We start from the raw sequence: 21,470 nt of genomic DNA on the forward strand, positions 1-21,470 counted from the left end.
ACAGTGTACGTCACTCCTGGACCCCCAGATTTCTAACTAACACTTCATATCTTTTTCTTCCCAGAACTCCATCGCCTTTATAAAAAACAATGACACAGTTATCAGGCTGTACCTGATAATAAAATAATAATATATATAGTAAGTTTTTGATATTGTTAGTAATTTAGGGAGAGTGGAGGTTAAAATAATGTATTCAAGTTCAAATATTATATTTATTTTCCTAATATTTACTTTATTTTCATCTTTTAAATACACAGAAAATACATTTTTAAGCCATTTTTATATATCACACGTTTCGAATGATTGTAGACTTATATATTGCAAAGTAATAAATATAACATTGTTTTTATGGACAGTCGATAGGAATCATAAATGTATTATTTACATTACAATATAGAAATAAATTTACTTATTATTTACATATTATAAAATACGGTGAGAACCTAATAAGTATAAATTTTTTATTTAAAAATCTAATACGTAATAATTTTTTCCAAAAATTATGATAAAGTATATTACTTAGACTAAATGCAATAAATTTTTCTGGCTGAAACATTATTTTAGATTAGGTAAAGGCATTTAATTATTCCTAAATTTTTACACACAAGAGATACAACCATGATACAATTCTTTCAAAATATAATGATTATTTCCTTGAACCATCAGAAATATGTCCGTTAGTTCTGGTTGGACTATCTATCCTGATATTTTTGAATACTGTGGAAGAGGGCCACCGAAAACCAGCAGACTGACAGGATTCCGCTCGAGAAGGAGTTCTAGAACTTTCGCTGGCTGATTCGTGTTTTTCATAATTGGTGTAACCGTTTTTCTTTGCATACTCTTCCACCCCGCCTCTGTTGGACTTGATTTGCAGTTCTGCTTTTGACCTGTCTTTGTAACCATTGAATCTCAAGGCCTCTGGGTTGACACCATTGTATAAATTTTCTTTAGAATTTATAGAACGTGCTTTATTGTTTTGTGTTTTTGGTATAGAAGTTAGAGATTCACTCCTTGAACTAGTATATCCCCCATTTCGATCCCCATCATGGCCATTTAGCATAAAGAGTTTGTCAGGGTTGTGATGGGATATTTTCCCGTTGTGAGATCTTTTCTTTACCTTCTTATCCAAAGCACTGTTGGCAGAATCTGATATGTTTTGATTATCGCTAAGAGAAAACTTGACAGATAGTTGGTTGCAGGAGTGGTTTGCGTAAGAACTTTCTGGTTTTATTCTGTAGTCATCCTGGTTACCATAGAACAAGCCGTTGATATTTCCGTTGCTATTACTAATTGAGAACTTGGTTTCGTCTCTGTTGGCCACGTCTGTAGCGGAGGTTTGACGTTGGATAGGATCATGGAGGTAGAATGTTTCAGACTGTTTCCCCGTTTCAACCGATTGCATGCTTTGGGCACGATGAAGGGAAAGTCTTAAAGGTTTCTTGGGAGGAGCGGGTCTGGGGCGTTCTGAATGTTGATAATGCTTTTTATAATGTCCTTGAATGGAGTTAGGTTCTGAGGTGTAATCAAGAATTTTCATTCTACTCTTCCTATATTTGTCTTCTTCTAAAGTTAAGGATGGCTCGGAATCACACTCTGTTGCTTTAACATTTTTAACATGCAGCTTAGACATCCGTCGACTTGATTTATGTGCATTCTGAATAATCTTGCCATCGATACGGTGATCAATATAATCCCTTTCAGGATGGAAATCTATTTTCTCTGAAGGTTCTGAGTTATCTAATTTGGATAGCTTCCTGCTAAATATTGACGATTTTTGGCTAACACTGGAGGATTTGTCCGGTTTCTTGTCAGAATTGTAATTGTTGATATCGTCTTCAAATTTAGTTTCTTTTTTTGATGCTTTCTTGTTTCCATTTATTCCTCGGTCGAAATATTCTAAAATCGATTTTTTGTGTTCTCGTTTGTAACACTTCAAAATATCTGAGTTATCGTCGCTTAATGCTTTCGAAGAATACACATGATTCTTAGAATTTTTATAATTTTTATCAAAGTAATGTTTTTGGTTATTTTTAATGATTTCAATAGCTGCGGACGTTTCACTGTTGTAGTCGTAATTAGGATAATCTTTGGATTTGTGTACGGAGTGATGTGACAGAGATTGTCTCAGGGAATACGGTTTGATATCTACTTTAGAACTTTTATCAACATCGCTGTGATGATCTATTGAATTGGAGCTTCTGGAAGGTTGCAAACTATATCGGTTATTATTTATTTTACTACTTTTATGGTTGAAATGCACATGGTTTGAAGGGTAGTGAGAATTAGACTTTGGGACAACATCGTTGAGTTCTACCGAATAGCTGCTCTTTGATCCATTAGACTTGGGGGAGTGTCCTTGTCCAATAGCAATTTGAGTGCTAGAGACATTGGACTGGTTGGATCTAGGTCTGATGATGGGCAGGTTGGCACTGGCTTCTGCTGTATCCTTCCCTCCAACTTCCAGGCCGGGTAGGTTGGCTACGAGAGCGGTGACATCGGGTCCTTTCTGGAAGACTTGGACGTCGGCTTTCGACTGGCTCGGTTTAGAAGTTGGTTCGGAAGTGATATTGATGTTGGTGACGTTTCTCTGCATATTGACAGTTGAAGTCAACACATTGTGAGGAGTCACGATTTGAACCTGGAACAGAATTTTGGCAGTTTAAATTGTGATGTAAAATTGTGCAATAAAGCTGGTTAGGTTTAGGTAGCTATGCAACGGTTTTATTTTATAAATGTGAGTTTAGGTAGACCACAATGAATAAGGTTGGGCTAGAATAAGTAATGTACCTTTGGGTAGATCCACCATAAATCTGGACTAATAAACCTTGTTTTACAAATGCATTAAATTCAAAGGTAACAATAAATCCCTAGAGATAGGGGAGGTTATGTTAGGATGAACACGCCATTATTTTACCTCAGCATCAGGGTCCCGGTCCCTGTTCCTGTCGAGCAGCTCAGCCACCTGCTCCTCGAGGTAGGTGATGCGGTGAGTGAGGCGCAGGTTGTCACTGCGGAGCCCGTCCTTGGTGCGGCGGGCGTCCTCCGCCTGCTCTCTCAGCGCATTTAGCTCGGACCGCAGAGAGCCCATCTGGACAAGCAACAAAAACAATATCAAACACTGTGGGCTAATAAACATATTTTAAATTTTGTACAACTGATAAACAATCATTAATGTAGGGTAAATGTTTTATAAAATTTAAAACACTTTATTGGTAAGGGCTTTATATTTTTACGCAAAATGCTTTGGTAACATAAAAAGTGCAGTTCATCAAGAATGTGTTGAAATTAAATAAAATGGAACAATATTTTTTCACGACTATGGCAACACCGATTTTGGAACAAATTATAAAAGATTCAAATGTGAGGTTATGATTGACTCCTGAATGTTCCAGTTTAACATAACGTTTGGCAGATAACAGATTCTAACGACGTGCCTTTTATAAAAAATGGAGAAAAGGATATACCTGCGCCAGGGCAGAGTGCGTGGGCACCCTGCCCCCCGTTTGGTCTGCGCCGTCCAGCGGACGCGACCGCAGCACCACGAGCTGCGCCGGGCTCGGGGAAATGCTCAGAAGTCGGCCCACGTCCTCCTTGCTCTTCGACAGGACCAGTTTCCCATTCACCTCCAGTAATCTGGGAATTCAACAACAATATAGTAATTTGATAGAACAACCGGAAAACATAAATATGCTTGAAAAATCTAGAATAATTAGAACAATTTTTAATCAGAACAAGCTCTAATTAGAACAATCTTTTGATAAAACAATCTTTAATTAAAATAAAATAGATAACTTTATATACACCACTATTTAATCGAAAAGGTTGACATCTATCAAAACCAACGGTTTCTTTGTCTTCTTACGTTTATCCTGACTGACAAAAAATCCTTAATTAGTTCTGAAAAAAAAACATTTTTTCCCAGTGCATTAAGTTTATTTTTTTTTAACCTCTTGCGACCTCTGGTGACCTTGGAGGTCAATTTGAAGTATACCATATTGTTACCTACCTAAGACTTCATTATATTGGCTTTAATTCAATTTCGTAGGATCCTCATTCCAGTGCTGAGATAATGAGAATACCTACATGGATATAAAAATTACTAAATTATATTCGTGACTCAGGCATTGAGAAAAGAGGAAAGATATTTGACAACTCTGTGCAACTATTGGCTTACGCTGATGATATCGACATAATTGCGAAAAATCCCGATGATTTACAAGACGCCTTCATAAATCTTGAAAGTTCTGCAAAATTATGGGTCTTGTAGTAAACCAGCAGAAGACCAAATACATAGCCGTAGGATGTACCCAACAAACCCCATCTCTCGCATGTGGAAGCCAAAATTTTGAAACGGTACCAAGATTCACATACCTGGGCTCCCTGATAACAAACAATAACAACACTACAGAAGAGATCCAGAAGCGCATCGTGAATGCAAACCGCTGCTATTTCCGCCTACAAAAACAGATAAAATCCAGACTGCTTTCCAGAACTACCAAGGTATTAGTGTACAAAACACTAATTAGACCAGTGCTTACGTACGCAGCCGAGACGTGGGTTCTAACTAAGAAGAATGAGCGAGCACTGGACGTTTTTGAAAGGAAAATTTTGAGGCGCATCTTCGGACCGGTTCTAGAAAATGGATTTTGGCGCAGACGTTATAACAATGAGCTCTATACTCTGTTTAAGGAGCTAAACGTCACAAAGTTCATAAAACTGGGAAGACTTCGGTGGCTAGGTCATGTGGAGAGAATGACCGAGCATCAAGAACCAAAGTCCCTGCTGAGCTCAAGACCGATAGGGAGAAGGAGCCTGGGAAGGCCAAGGTTAAGATGGAGCGACAACGTCCTCAAAGATTTGTCTGCCTTGGAGCTTCGAAACTGGAGAGAGCTGGCGCGGGACCAAGATGAGTGGAGGAAGACTCTTGAGGAGGCCAAGACCCACCAGGGGTTGTAGAGCCAAAAGTGATGATGATGATGACATATTTTGAAACATTCTTTACCTTGGAGGAAATATCGTTATGATCTTTAAATAGGACAAAGGTGTATAAAATGCAAAACTACGCTAATTTTAAATACGCAACGTGTCGTGCAACATAAATGCCCTGGTTTATCAACATATTATGCTGCGTATACACATGAGCCAAACCACGAATTATGGAGAAGGAACGAAGCAACTGAAAGCCGTTTGCGATTGTTTCGTTCATCTCATCCATCTTTTCAGTTTCCCCTTTTACGTGTACATGCGCAAAAGACACGATAAGGATTTGGTAAATTAATAAACTAGTCAATTTGTGAATATTTCTTTTATGAGATACCTTCCTCCAATAGGAATATTGAAAATAAATATTTTGGTTAAAAAAAAATTATAAAACGGTTTTAAAATTTTACGTTTTTCAACTGAGTCATAGGTGGACACACAATATCCTCCTTGGGAGTCTCCATCTACATAGTTTTTCAACTGAGTCATAGGTGGACACACAATATCCTCCTTGGGAGTCTCCATCTACATAATTTTTCTTAGAATATATTTTTCTTATAAGAGATTTTTTAGAAATATAAAAGATAAATGTTTTATTTAATTGTATATTTTCTTGGTCAGGTAAGTTTGCAATTTGCTCCATTTTATAGCCCGGACTGTTTGTCATTACCTACGTTCTAATATTTAAATTAGTTCATTTAAACTGAACTAAATTCTAAAGACGACTAACCTTTTTTATTGCATGCTTTTATGGTATAACATAACCACGCTTCAGTAATTTTACGCTTGGATAATAACTCCACATGTGGCATCTTAAACACCGACGTCCAAGAAAAAATAACATTTATTAATTGAAGATAATCCTAAAATCTAGGATTACATTGTAGACTAGAAAGTAATAAGTTTTAAAAACAAATCAATTTTTGTTGTTGTTTATCTGACATCAACATAAAATAACTAGTAGACGTTACATCCAAAAAAGGATGTTTATAATTGTTTTAATAAATCAAAACCTGAATTTCATCTTAAATCGCATGATTTATAAATAGGTACTTAACCCTTCAGGTTTTTAAATATTTTTACCAACAAGTCCCAATGACATGGCGATTTTTTTTAGATTTTCGGAATGCTCCCTAGATATCTAAAATGTGCTACGTATTAGTTATTTTTGAAGTTGTCGCTAAAAGAAATACTATTTTAGAAACTAGATAAAATTATCTTTGAAATATTTGTATTTGAAAAAAAAACAATGATCTTTCTAAAAAATATTTTTTTAATATCAAACATGAAAATTTTAACAAAAAAAAATAACAGGACATTTTTACTCGGAACTTCCATAATTTTGAAAGAACTCTATATTTATAAAACATTTTTCTTTTGTGTAGGTAAAAAGCAATAAAATAGTCACTTCACTTTTAATACCGTTTATACAATATTTTTTAACTTCCGATGAAAAAAAAATTATCCTTGTAATAATGTATAAATATTTGATACAAACTGTGAAGAATAATTATTTATCTTTCCAATGACGGACATATCACATATCTACGCATTATAGAAAGAAAAACTTTTATAATGTTATGGCGCCCCGGACAGATTTGTCCTTCAGAGGCATAATGGAATATGATGTTTGTGGCTAGTAATGTCCTTACGAGGCCTTAAGGGTTAAATACCTACCTTCTCAATTAATAAACACAATGATTCGACGGTCTATCACATTAAAAATAATAATAATTAGTGAACCATTAACCTGTGTTTTCGCCCTGTGTCGGCTGATTCCATTTTCATAATAACTTGATTGCTTTTTGCATTATGATGTTTTTGTAAATTGTACCAGATTACCGATAAATATGTCTATATATATAAAAGTAGTGCAATGTAATCTACCATAAGTATTTTCCCCAGAATAGCTACTTTTATATGCTGAGAAATGATTTTTTGATCGTGCAGATCGGTTTCTGCGACGCACCACAGGTTAAAACGGCCACCATCTTTAACGGGAACCGGAACGTAATAAACATATTTAAAGAAAAACGAAATGCAAAACGCTCAAGCAGTACGAGTAAAAACCTTCGCTACGTTCAGTCAATTAGTTTCAAATTTTAGAATTCACAGGTAATATTTTTATCCATAAGCGTCATTAAAATATACATAAGGCGACGCACTTCGTAGTAATGCAAAATCATGTGTTTTTGGTTTGAAAATTTGGTCGCCTAGAAATGTTTCAGATGCTTTAATTAAATACTGCGAGTAGAATACATTCTGGCCTCTGAAATAATCGAGTATTTTTTTAGTCTTTTTATCAGCCCAGAAAAAATAATGTATAAGGCCTCTGAAAACTGCTTTGAAGTTCAAAATCTCCTACTTACGAACCCATTTTCGGTTATGTTTTTATTGTATAATGTGGCAAATTAAGTTATTTATAAAATGATCGAAAGAAAAATAAATATTTATGCCTGAAAATCCACAAAATAAAATAAAAGGCACTTTTTGGCCATGTTTTTTTCTTGCATAAATCAAAACAGGTGGATGGTGTTAAGCGGGAATTTAAGCCTTATCGCCATCTACGTAATGTGTGTTATTGATAGCAGCTCGATTCAAAATATTACACGACGTAGTGCATCGCCTTAAAGAAAAAAAACATGAATCTTTTCCTCAATAAAACTCATAGTGGAATATCTCTGACTTGCGCGATGTAAAGTTATAGTGAATCTTGTCTACAACACGAGTGTAACGTCTTGCATTGTGAAGTTCACCCTATTACGTCTGGGTGTAACCTGAAAACTCGTTTCTTATGGCCTTTCTTAGCCAATTGAAATGCTTAAAATACGAAACGTCGCGGCAGTGGTCACAGAGCGTGATTCCGGTCTTACCGCCAGGTAGCCAAGTACTAGGTACTGGGTACTAGCATTGTACAGGTGAGTTGCTACCTCTGCCTTCCTAGTGACCAATTTTAATTTGCTTTCCACTAGCGATACAATATCCTGCCATTGTGTTCTCAAACAGAAGGATATTATTATTTATAAGAGAACAACTGTATCAACAACTGTTCACTGTTTTTGCGTAATCTTGGCGGAGTTTTGATTTAATAACCTATTGAATTATCGTAAGTTTACGTAACAGGACGTCATTGCCAGATTTGCATTATAATAGTTTCTCTGCATTTTTTGTTGGTTTGATTGTATTCCAAGGTAGGAAATTATGTAATTTCTACTTCGTAGACTAGTTGAAAGCCCGCACAACGAGAAAAATTAGTATCGTTAATTTATTAGGAATCTCTTCAAATTATTAATAACCAGGTTAAAAACGGGATTGCAGGCCCTTAACAAATGAATTGATTGATTTTCTGATGAAATTTTAGTAAAATACGAATGTACACGAATCAAAATTAGTAATGCTGATTTGTTAAAAATATTTTCAAATTATTGGTAATTCTGTTAAAACAGGACTGCAAGCCGCTTCCTATTAAAGTGAAGAATAAATTAATTTCATAATAATATCAGAACACGTATTCATGCACCTGGGTTTGTCTTAATAATGTATCAACGCAATGAAAAAAATGGAAAGGATTTTTACGAACACGTTTTCGGACATCGTGACAAAAAATGGTTTTTACTTAAAGTTTATCAGGATACCTGTCAATTCATACGTTGATAGCCTACAATCCCGATTTAAACAGGAATGCTAAATATATTTGAAGAGATCTTTAATAAATTAGCAGAATTATTTATCAAGAAGTTTTCTCCTATAATATTATCAAGGCAAATGCAGGTGAATGAACGCGTGTTCCGATATATTAGGAATTTACTAAAAGTTTATCAGGAAACGGCCTGCAATCCCATTTTTAACCGGAATACAAAAAATAAAGAGATTCTTAATAATAATAATAATAATAATACCTGGATGACTTTTATAGCGCCGTTTTTGTGCAAAAACACCTCAAGGGCGCTGTACAAACTTATAATACATTTCTACAGTGTTATTATTTAAATATTTATGGAGAAAATATACAGTACAATACTTACCTGGTAGGTCACTTGAGATTAACACTTAATTAACATTATCTAATTGTTTATTGGCGAAATTTAGATACAGGACTTAATTGAAAAATTGAATATAACTGGACTTTCTCTTAGGATTGGTATATTTAATTTAAGGGTACGACAACTTAAAAAGGTAAGTTTTTAGTTTAGACCTGAATTCTGTTGGACTTGTTATGGATCTTAGTTCCGGAGGGAGTTTATTCCAAGCCTTCGGCCCAGATACTCCAAAAGCGCGATCACCAAACTTAGTATTTGGCTTGCGCATAGGTTCTATCAGTCTGCCTACAGCTGCTGATGTTGCTGATCTAAGCGTTGACTGCCTCAGACCAGTGTTTTCCGGGAAGCATAGTTCAGAGATGTAGGGTGGGGCCATTTCATTGATGGATTTAAACACCATCCAGCACAGTTTGTACTGGATTCTTTCAGGGCACTTGAACCAGTGAAGGTTACGAAGGTGTTCTGAAATGTGTAATAAATAAGCAATACTCATTTTTCTCCATGCAATACAAATATAGGCAGAGAATTATTATCATTCTTTAATTAAAATACGATGTAAAAGAACGAAAAAATGTTAATTCCGGGCTGTAGTCCCTCACTGCAAGTTCAAACGATATATGAAATAAATCAATATTAAAAGCTTCGATACCGAGTGGATCATTGTTAAAGATAAGAAGGATTGCAAAAATATTCCCGCAGCATCTTACAAGACTTCTCGTTATTTGTAACATGATTGATATCAGCGATAGTATCTCAATAAATAAACGCGAAGGCTGTTCCGCTATTCATTGATTAAGGATATCCACTTATTGAGAACGCTGAAACTCGCTGTCGGCGGAACCTTTATTGTCTTATTGATAAAGGAAACTGAATCTGAACTGACTCGGTTCGTAATCAACGGCCATCAACATATATTATTATATCATTCTCATATTCTCAAAGTGACAGACGTCGAGGTACAGTGTGAATATTGACAAGAAGAGAAAGACAGTTTGGTGGTCTTCTTCGTCTTCTTGTTTAAATTGCTGAGAGTTTGAAGTAAACGTGCTTCTTGATTAAAATAACTTCCTATTATGTCATTTTCCGTATTATTTATCGGCTGTACCCATCTTGTACTCATTTTCTATTTACCTAAGAGCGAAATTTACGACATAAAATTTAGATTGAATTTAGGTTTGAACGAACGTGGCTATCTATGCTAACATATCTTCTCTTCTAGCAAGTAATCTACCCAAAATAATGAACTTGAATAATTAAGATATCATCGAAGAAAGAGATAATATCAATAAAACTAAACGAAACATGAAACAGAACAAGACATAGAAAAATAAAAAGGTAACGGTATTAACTGGGAATCGAACCCAGGATCTCTGTCTTGTCGGAACAATGCTTCAAACCACTCGGCCATTGCGACCTAATTATTTTACGTCATTATTGTCCATCTTATATTTTAAATTCAGAATTAACAACATTATCTTCAACTAATTTTTCCCATATTTTTGGCTGCTATCTTTTTGAACGATTGCAAAGTTGGTAAGACAGAGAACGTGAGTTCGATTCCCAGTTAAGATCGAAACCTTTTTATTTTTCTGTGTCTTGTTCTGTTTCATGTTTCGTTTGGATTTATTAGAATTTTCTTCTTCTTCAATGATATATAGGGTTTTCCATTAAGAGGTGTTATTTTGATATTCAATCGTAAAAGATCAATGATTTCGTGGCTTGTGTGGCACGTAGCGCCGTCTTGTTGAAAGTAAACGTTGTCCAGATCAATACCATCCAATTCCGGCCATAAAAAATCATTAATCATCTCTCGATAGCGCAATCCATTCACCGTAACTGTTGCTCCAGCCTCATTTTCGAAAAAGTAAGGTCCAATGACTCCGCCGGACCATAAACTGCACCGAACAGTCACACGTTGAGGATAGAGGGGCTTTTCAACAATAACTCTTGGGTTTTCCGAGCCCCAGATGCGACAATTTAGCTTGTTGACGAAGCCACCGAGGTGGTAATGGGTCTCATCACTCAAGATGGTTTTTCGATGGAATTCCGGATCATTTTCACGCATTTCAAGGACCCAATCAGCAAAGACACGACGTTGTTGATGATCGGCCGCCTTGATTTCTTGTGTTAACTGAACTTTATAAGCCTTAAGACACAAATCTTTATGCAAAATACGGTGTAATGACGTTTGTGGAGTGCCAAATTCCAAAGAATGACGAGGAATGGACAAACCTGGGTTTTCTTCAACATTTTCGGCTACAGTGACGACGCCGACGTGCACGGGTTTTATTCTTCACATCACTAAGTTGTCCCAACATGAGCTGTTGCAACAGCTCGAATTTTTCCACCAATTGCTGTATTGCGGTCCGACAAGGTGCTTCACGATGACCCAAAAATGTTCGAGTTTTACGAACCGTCTCTGCCAAATTTTCACCATTTTTATAGTGAATTTTAATAATTTAAATGCATCGTTAAAGCGTGTGTATCGTTCCATTTTTATTAATGGCGTAGTTTCTAATTGTCAAATGTCAAAAAATGACAGCTTCAAAAGTAACATCTACTGAAATAGCGGGCTATTCAAAATAACACCTCTTATTGGAAAACCCTGTATTATATTGATGGGTAGTAAAAAAATGTAATGTAATCTTCAAAAGTGTATTCTAATAAAAATTAATTAAGGTTTAAATTAAATATTAGTTACTACCTGGCTTCGCACCAGATTCCAACTCTATTCAATATACCTGCACTATGAAACGCACAATATGGCTTGTGCAACAAAAAAGGTATATGTTAGTTTAAAAATTACGAAAGCGATACAAAAGTAGTTAAAAAATAGCAATTCGGAACCTCTTCGTTTGATTTCGAGTGATTATTTTTAAAATACTCTCCAATAAACAAACACTTCATTATTTCTAAACCACAATCCAATAAACAATGTATAATTGATAGTTTTTTCTCTTCCTACGCGATGCGACGTTACCTTTCTAATAGCCGTGACCTTCTCATACTTTCATTTGTAATCCATAGGCCCGCTTAATTAAAAATAATTGAGAATGAAATAACTCATTAAAGGTAACTTAGTGCCGGAGTATTTTTCAAATTTCCGACAGCACTATCGGGTGTATCAGAAGAGCAGAGCTGGGTACAAACCGACGAGGCTAGCAGAACTGTTTTATGTTTAGCTTACAGATTACCGTAAATCATTGTTAGGTTATATTTATCCACCCTTTCTCTTGTCTGTTCACACGGCTTGCGCAGATAAATGCCTTGAGTTACACTTTAATGATTTAAAACTAATAACTAGGACCCGGATTCTTGTCGCAATACATAGGGCCTCACAAGAAGAGACAAATTAATTAATCTAATACACTTTAGATTAAGTACACGGAAAAATACTAACATTGAATATTACTAATTTATTAAGAATCTCTTCAAATTATTCGTTATCCGGTTAAAAACAGGATTTCAGGCCATTTGTTGATACATATTTAGTAAATTCCTAACATATCGGAACACGTGTTCGTGCACCTGCATTTGCCAGATTTGCCTTGATAATATACAACGACGAAATGAGAATATAAAATTAAATTGGTATATACCTATGAAGTAGGTACACGGAGAAAAAACGGTATCGCAAATTTATTAATAATCTCTTCGAATTATAGGTAATCCGGTTAAAAACGGGATTGTAGGAATTACAAATGAATTATCAGGTTAGTATAATAATATTAATAATATTTGGCTAATTTATATAGCGCCGTTTTCGTGAGAAATCACCTCAAGGGCGCTATATATTGAATATTACTACAATCAAGGCACATAACATATAACATTTCATGACCAAATGCAAAAATATTCGGAGTTTCGTGAACCGAATATATATATATATTATTATTTTTTTTATTAAAGGAAAAAGTACATGTAAGTAATAAGGTTTACAATTTACAATGACAATCTTTGGGAGTGTACATTATGTTATTGTAGATATACATATAGAATCAAGAGAAGTAGGAAAAAAATATTGTAAGTAAAATGTACTACTAGTAGCTATAATATATAAATAAAAATATGATGTTATTAGTTTCTGGGATAAAGACAATTTTTTTAATTTTTTTATTAATATGTATAGGTACTATATTTGGAAATTGCTTCTTAAGTAGAATATTTACTATTCATTTTTTTGATAATTTATCTTTAAAATATTTTTTCAAAATGCTCAAAACTTGGTTTTTGTCGTTTATGATTCTGATTTCCTCAGGGAGTTGATTGAAAAAGGTTCTTCCTTGGTATGCATAGTAATTTTGTGCAAATGAAGGGTTTGATTTTGGACATGGAAAAATGTATTTAAGTCGAGTGCGGTTTTCAGTTAGAAATTGGTACTTTTCTTTTTACCGACATCTTAATAATATATTCGTAATTTACTAAAAATTTGTCAGGAAACATGTTAATTCGTTCGTAATTTCTAGATTGCAGGCCCTTAACGAATGAATTATTAGGTTTCCTGTAAACTTTTAGTTAAATACCAATATATTATCTTTTTTTATATACAATAAAAATTCTAATATTTTCGCATTTCGTCATTGTGGTGCGTAAACATCTGTTCCGATATATTAGGAATTTACTAAAAGTTTATCAGAGAATGTTTTGAAATCCCGATTTTAACCGGATTACCAATAATTTGAAGAAATTGTCGTTATTATACCTGTTTTTACACTTGTTCATAATAACTTTATTTTTATATCCGAAAAATCATTAACGCAATATATATTTATACTAGAAATACTAGAAATTTTTTTGTTGGTGAGGCCCTGTTTTTGTCACTAATAACTCTCTCCGGAAGCATAGAAACACAATAAAATTATCGAGACATTGTTCCAATGGCTGTTATGGCGAGATTCTCGATACATTTTCACACCAACTTTACTGAACTTTTTATAATGAAGTGTACTAAATCGTAATAAGATTGTTGTGCGACTTGTAATACTTTTATTTTCAAGAATCCTATAGGTTTTCGCTTTTCTAGTCATTGTTTCGCGAGAAGAAATAGTCAATTTGTCATTATAATTTGATGTTAATTTGGCGTTTCTCGACAGAGAAAGCTTTGTTTAATTTATTGGAGATTTAGTCGTTGTTAGTGCAATTTCTGATTATTTACAGAATATGTAAAAATCGACGGTTTTTTGCCATAAAATTTCTAGATCATTTGATACACCAATTGGAAAATTTAATGAGATTCAATTGTAAGGATAAGCAATCATCAATAATTCGGTAAATTTTTACATAATCTGCATACAAAAAATATAAACACGAGTAAATACAGGGTTTTCCAATAAGAAATGTTATTTTGAATAGACCGCTATTTCGGTAGATTTTACTTTTGAAGCTGTCATTTTTTAACATATGACAAGTAGAAACTACGCCATTAATAAAAATGGAACGATACACGCTTCAAAAACGCATTGAAATTATTAAAATTCACTTGAGTGAATCAAATGCAAATCATTTTGAATGATGAGGCCCATTTCCACCTCGGTGGCTTCGTCAACAAGCAAAATTTTCGCATCTGGGGCTCGGAAAACCCCTTACTTACTGGACCTTACTTTTTCGAAAATGAGGCTGGAGCAACAGTTACGGTGAATGGATTGCGCTATCGAGAGATGATTAATGATTTTTTATGGCCGGAATTGGATGGTATTGATTGGGACAACGTTTAATTTCAACAAGACGGCGCTACGTGCCACACAAGCAACGAAACCATTGATATTTTACGATTGAATATCAAAATAACACCTCTTAGGAAAACCCTGTATATTGGTAGCATAATTTATAAATACTTTTAAAAGAATAGGTCCAATATGCAAGCCCTGGGGCACACCACTTATAGCTACATAGGTGTAAGATAATTGGTATTTGATACAGACGATTGGTTCTCAACTAGATAATTAATAATAAGTTTTCGCTGTTATTATTATATCGACTAATAACAAAACTGTTGTCATTAATATTATTTGTTAATTTTATTAGGCAGAAAGTTTTGAAGAGATAAATTGTTAGACGCACTGTGGGCGTGTACGAGTGCTCGAAGTAGGTTTAATTTTTCATAACTTCTGGTGAAATTAGTCACACATTTAATTTTTTTTAACAAATAAGCAATTTCAGTAGTTGATGAGTTTACGGGAAAAGAATAAGTTATTACCAGTTAAAAAACTTGAACGATAGGTAAAGACGAAAACTTTTCTCAGCCCCATGTTAAAAAGAGGAAGTGGCTACTTGTACTTTCTTGATTAAAGTAGGTACGTAAACTTTCTGATCATGTAATAAAGAAACAAGAAAAAACAGGTCTTGTCAAATTCCAACACTACCCTCTTGCCTTAACCTTAACCCATACTTAAGTTTTTTCTTTACGTATAACAACTAAGGGCTTGATGAGAAAATAAACAGGTTCCTTATATAAACCGCATGGATGAATTCTAGCTGCAGCCAGACTATAACGGAATGAACTCAGCGGGGAATCGGTTAAAACAACACTTAAAGCGGAAACAAGCCTTTTTCTACTCTCCTCTCTCGAGTTCCTCATAGCTAGGAGGTCTAGTATTATGGTGGCAGAAGTACGTTTTAATAGAAGCCAGAATGCGATCGTAATATCATTAAATGCCATAAAGATAAGAATATGGCGTTATCAATTTACGATTTTCTTTTAAAAAATAGCTGCTGCAAGATGCGGATAGTTACATTATAATTTAATAGTTACTTATACTTTGGAACTAAAGCAATCTAGAAATTTTATAGCTGCTCTATCTACTTCATCTGCTGGCTTTTATGGTCTCGTCCAAGCTCGTTGAGGACTTGGAAGAATTTTGCAAAAGGAATTGTTAATATACAGTAAATAATGGCTATTTGGCCAAAGAAAGGATTACAGAAAATTCAAGATCCGTATTAAAGTAATGAGCGCCAGTATCATTTGAACTTACGTATCAATTATATTGTATCACGAGTAATCAAAAAAGAATGGATATCATATTTAAATATTTAATGTCAATTTATATTAATTATTATTTTTTTGATAAATTAATGTTTTAAACACAAGATTTTATTTATGCATAGCACAAAGGATAACAATTATTTTTATAAGCAATAATTGTTCGCCTGAAACACTCATCCACATTGAAAAAATCTCCTGATAAAAAATACATGACTCCAACGGGACTCGTACCCGTGTCCATTCGATTTCCGGTCGAAAGCTCTGACCACTGAGCTATGGGGGCTTATTTCTTACCCGAGAAAATATTCAATATATGCTAGTGTTTCATTCAACAATTACTGCTTTTTACATTTTTTCACCTGAGAACAACCAACTTTATTTTTATATGAGAAAGGCATTGTAAGTGCTAAATCTCTCACTAGATGGCGTTGATACAAATTGTATACATTTTTTAGGTGAAATACTTGGACTTGTCAAATATTAATTATTATTTTTTTGATAAATTAATGTTTTAAACACAAGATTATATCAATTTATATCTTTACCTATCACAAAATCCGTTGATTTTCTCCATTCGAGGGGCAAAAGAGGTACGGCGGTGCGTTCTTTTTCACAATAAACTTAATTAGGCATTTGAGGCCAAAACACTTAACCAAGATGAATAATTAAAAAAAAACATAATTTATAATAAAAACCTATTACGGGTATGAACCATTGTTTTTTAAATTATTAAAATAAACCATTAAAGAATTCGATTTATCTTGATTTTATTTTTTTAAGTAATTATATAATCTTGCACAACCTACTACGATAGTACCAATTTAATGGAAAATCGTGAAAAATGCGTTTTTTGGGATCCAAATAAAAACATTGTACGACGATCTAGTTAGTGTTCCAACGTAAATCGGTAATTTATAATTTAAACTTTAGCCTACCAAAATGCTTCTTTTAAATCGTTTTAATTTTATATTTCATCTGTTTATGTAGCAGGTAGGGCAAAATTATTATTATTTTTTATATTAACTCCACACAGGAGGCCCTGAAGAAAATAATTTCACTCAGGGCCTATGTCATCTTTGGAGATGCTGTGTGGAGGGTCTTTTGGTGGAGAGGAAGGAGTGAACATGGGTCTTGAAGAGTCCCATGTTGTAGGAGGGAAGAAACACAGAGGCCGGCAGTTCGTTCCACAGCCGAGCTGTTGAACTTAAGAACGAATCGTATAAGCGACCCGTTCTCATGTGACAAATGTCAACCGTGTACAAATTTTGGGCGCGCGTTTGGCGTGTATCCCGACTACGCACCGGTGCCGAAGGGATCAATGACGCTAGTTCCTCAGAGCATCTTCCATTGTAATACCGATAGAACAAGGACAGCATACCTACCTGACGCCTGTGCTCTAAAGATTGCAGTCCGTTTGTTAAGATTGGGGAATCTATCAAACGGACCGCCCGTTTTTGCACAGAGTCAAGGGTTTTTTTCAGGTATTTAGGGGCTCCGGACCAGAGATGGCTGCCAAATTCGACATTAGGGCGCACTTGCGATTTGTACAGGGTCAGAAGTTGTGTACTATTAAAGTAGCAGCTTCTAAGAGGCCAACTTTACTCTGGCTTCGATGGAGCCCCCGTACCTGAGCTGGTCACTTTTAGTTACACCAAGCATATCAATGGAAGGCCTGTTCGGAAGATTGCTTCCGTTGAAGGAGACTAGATTATCATTTGGATCCCTTTTAGACGTAATCAGACAGGATTGGGACTTTGAAACATTAAATTCGACGAGATTATTTTTACCCCAGGAGGAAATACTCTCGAGATAACCGTCCATACTCTGCTTCAAAGCCCTCCGAGCCGTTGGAGTTTGTGTGCCCTTTGGGGGCTTGTCAAACAAAAAGCTATAATGAACTTTACTGTCATCCGCGCAACAATGAATCGGTGCACATGTCAAAAGGTCATTGATGTGCAACAAAAACAAAGTCGGAGACAGAACCGATCCCTGTGGGACGCCAGCATTTATAGAGTGTGAGGAAGAGGTGAAACCGTCAGCAACTGCCTGAATCGACCTATCCCTTAAAAAGTCAGCAATCCACGTACACAGGGATGCGGGAAGTCCGTAAGAAGGCAATTTGTTGACAAGTCCTCGGTGCGAGACCCGGTCAAAGGCCTTGGATATGTATAGTGCGACCGTTTGGGTCTCACCGTGATGTTCCAGGCAACGCCCCCAAACATGCGTCACATACGCGAGAAGATCACCGCACGATCGGTTCCGCCGGAATCCGCATTGTTATTATCTTTAACTCAAAAATAATTGCTAAAGTTTTCTCTAAAATCATGAAAAAATAATTCTTTAACGGCCTATGTTTTATAATTTAAATTAAAAATAACCCATAGATAATATTTACTGTGGGTTATATTTTTATTGTGGGTAATCAAATCCAAAATAAGTTTTGTGGGAAATAGACCACGCAGCCATTCCTTTTAATAAATTGCAAAAAATATATATATATATATATCTATAAAAGTCGAACTGAGTAATCAGGTTGAAAAGTTGGGATAGAAATAATAAAAAAAAAAATAAAAACATATTTCAGGCAGAATTGAAAAAGCTGTTTACTAAGAAATTAAATGGTGAGAAAATGCTTTAGATTTCAAATTGTCCACCAATAATGTTTTTTTATAGTGGAATATCTTATTGAGTTAAACTTTAAAAATTATTATATTTAATCATTGAAGATATTATTAAAAACTCTATTAAAACGAAATATGTGAAAAAGAAAAATCAGAAAATGATTCGGTCGCATCTAGGAATTGAACTCAGGATCTCAGAAATGCCAGGGCTTTGCTCTAACACTGCGCTAATGCGACCCAATCTCTTTCAGTCATATGTGACTTTGTCATACTTCGAATAAGAACTACCAACATTATTTTCATCATCGCATATTTATTGGTCTCTATCTTTATACGTGATTGCAAGATTCTTCCCGAATTTAATTGCAATCTAGATAGTTCCTTCGATAAATTTATCAATTTTTATCATTCCCAGATGCGACAAAATCTTTTTCCAATTTTTTATTTTACATTTTGAAGTGAAACTTCTTTACGCGCGTCATGCAATTTCGAGGACCGGAGTAAAACCGACTCATGACCGAAACGAAAATGCGGGTACCCCCACCACCGATTAAAGTTCATTTGATCTAGTCAAAGTTTTGAAGTAACATATAAATGCTTCTTAGCTCATCCCGACAACTGGCGTTGGTGGTGTAATGGTCAGCATAGTTGCCTTCCAAGCAGTTGATCCGAGTTCGATTCTCGGCCATCGCACATTATTTTTTTGTTTTTAACGCCTTTTTCATTCAATATCTTATTTTTTAGTAGGTCAGAACATTTTTTAAAAGAAAATAATATTGCAAAATAATAAAAACACTTATCTCACTGTGATAAAACATTACTCCGCTAGAGCGCGCTTTGCGTTATTGTGTTGGATTAAAATTATTATCTAATCCGTATATTATGATAATTGTATTACATTTATTTAATTAATTTATTTATTTTGATAATATGTAATAATTTACAGAAAAAAAAATTAAAACTATCTCCCTCTGATAAAATATCCGTTCGCTAGAGCGCACTACGCGATCTTGTGTGGGATTCTATTTCTGTACATTGTACATTATTTTTAAAAATATATTATATTTTGGGTGTGATGTAGGTAACATTATAAAACATAACAAGCTCTCATATTTTCAGAACCTACATAATATAATCAATTTATGCGGCTTTGCTTACAGTTGGTGCTCAGCGTGGTTGGCTTTCAATCAGTTAAGCGAGGTTCGATTCTCGGCTGTGGCATTTTTGAAGTGAAACCTTGTTGAGGTGGGGGAGCCGCTCACGAACGTTCTCTCTCTTCTCTTCTTTCCTCTCTCTCAGACACCAGCGAACTGCGCCACGCCAAGCATCAGCTGAAACTAGAAGTTTCACTTCTGTCTTGCGTAGGCTTGACACACCCACTTTTTTTAGTTTGAGAGTTCTTAAATAATACTATTGTTTGGTGTTTCACCAATCCCCACTCCCCTGCTGTCAAAGTCAACTCACTGCAACTTTTCAGTTCTTCTGGGGATATTCTATAAATTGTAAAATGTAGACAATAATTCTGTAAATGAGATCCATTAATTTGTGGTTTTTTAATTATCTCGTAATGCCACTTCATCCACTGAGAAGAACGTTATCACAAGATCCGCTGAAGTTAAGTTGAATTTCTTACATGGCTATGAAATCTATGGATGGATCATCTGTAAACTATGTACTTATTGACACAACTGTTCTTTTTGCTGCTACTCGAATGAGCGGAAGTCACGGATTATTACACAAAATCAACCCTTTCACCACATTAAAAAACATTGCTGGCTGACAGAACGCCATTATTCCAGTTGGAAGCAATTTATTTTGCTGTGCCTTCATCCCTTCATGCGTTATATTAATACCTGTGTACCTTTTCCTAACTACATTTCTATTAGAGATGGTTAATATCTGAAATGTGTTGTGTCACTGCGGTTCCAGTTACCGGAGACCGATGTGGAACCGGTTCGTTATCCTGTAAATGTTGGAACTGGGTTCTCTCCAGAGAAAAGATACTTTGGCGCTTTTTGCAGCTTTTTACAATTTTTCATTTTATATATCAATTACACGGTATTCCAAAAGAAACCGGTTCCCCGAAGAAATAATACCGACGGATTCATTGACATCAAAGGAACTGGTTGCGTGTAACAGTGACAGAAATATCATCTATCTCGAATATATATTCCATGTGACTTATTTTTATTTGTTAAGTATATTATTAATATAATAGGTATTAGATATCTACACGTTTCAATTCACCAAATGACAACTTCCAAATAAACGTCACACACACGCCGAAGTCAAATTCAGCCAAAGTCTGAAAACAATAATTATAAATTAAATATACTTACTACCTATAATTTACAATGTGACGTTTTTCAAACCGATCACCTAAATAGCGTTACGCTCATGATAACTTTTTTTTAAAAATTGAGCAATAAAATTGAAAAATATTGCAAACTTCTTCTTTGTAGATATTCCCAAGTATATTCGAAATGTGTGAAGTATTTCAATATCACGATCCCACTGACATTGAGCAAGGTCTATCTTAAATGAAACACTGAAAAACCGGAGCCAACAACAATTTCATCACGCGATAACGTGAAAAAGGTTGAGTAAATCTTTTTCAGTAAGTTCAGACTAGACAGAAACATAACCGCATCACAGCATCTCCAAAGATGACATGGATCTTGAGCGAATTTATTATCCTAAGGGCCTCCTGATTTAAAAAAATATATATTGATTGGATTTTAATGGTTCTGTCGTTCCCTACTCCGGCGATCTACAACCTTTTTTAAGCCGTACTTCAGAAGAAAAAAATCCAAATTTATAGGGTGCATAATCTGTGCCTAAAAGTTT

The 21,470-nt window shown here is 34.9% G+C and overlaps 1 protein-coding gene across 4 annotated transcripts in view; it reads right to left on the bottom strand.

Moving 5' to 3' along the window:
• Positions 1-302: 302 nt before the first annotated feature.
• The window catches only part of sprt (PDZ domain-containing protein sprite), a 189,569-nt gene continuing 168,401 nt past the window's right edge, over positions 303-21,470 (bottom strand). For all 4 annotated transcript variants that reach the window (XM_089634613.1, XM_089634612.1, XM_089634610.1 and 1 more), the window contains 3 exons: positions 3,465-3,633; positions 2,915-3,088; positions 303-2,638 (listed from right to left, as the gene is read on the bottom strand). In XM_089634613.1, the coding sequence (XP_089490739.1) occupies positions 647-2,638; positions 2,915-3,088; positions 3,465-3,633 (2,335 nt within the window). In that variant the 3' untranslated portion in view covers positions 303-646. The remainder of the gene's footprint in view (positions 2,639-2,914; positions 3,089-3,464; positions 3,634-21,470) is intronic.

The sequence above is a fragment of the Hesperophylax consimilis genome, chromosome 8 (genome assembly GCF_061612785.1).
Source record: "Hesperophylax consimilis isolate HC1 chromosome 8, BYU_Hcon_1.0, whole genome shotgun sequence".
Taxonomy (NCBI): domain Eukaryota; kingdom Metazoa; phylum Arthropoda; class Insecta; order Trichoptera; family Limnephilidae; genus Hesperophylax; species Hesperophylax consimilis.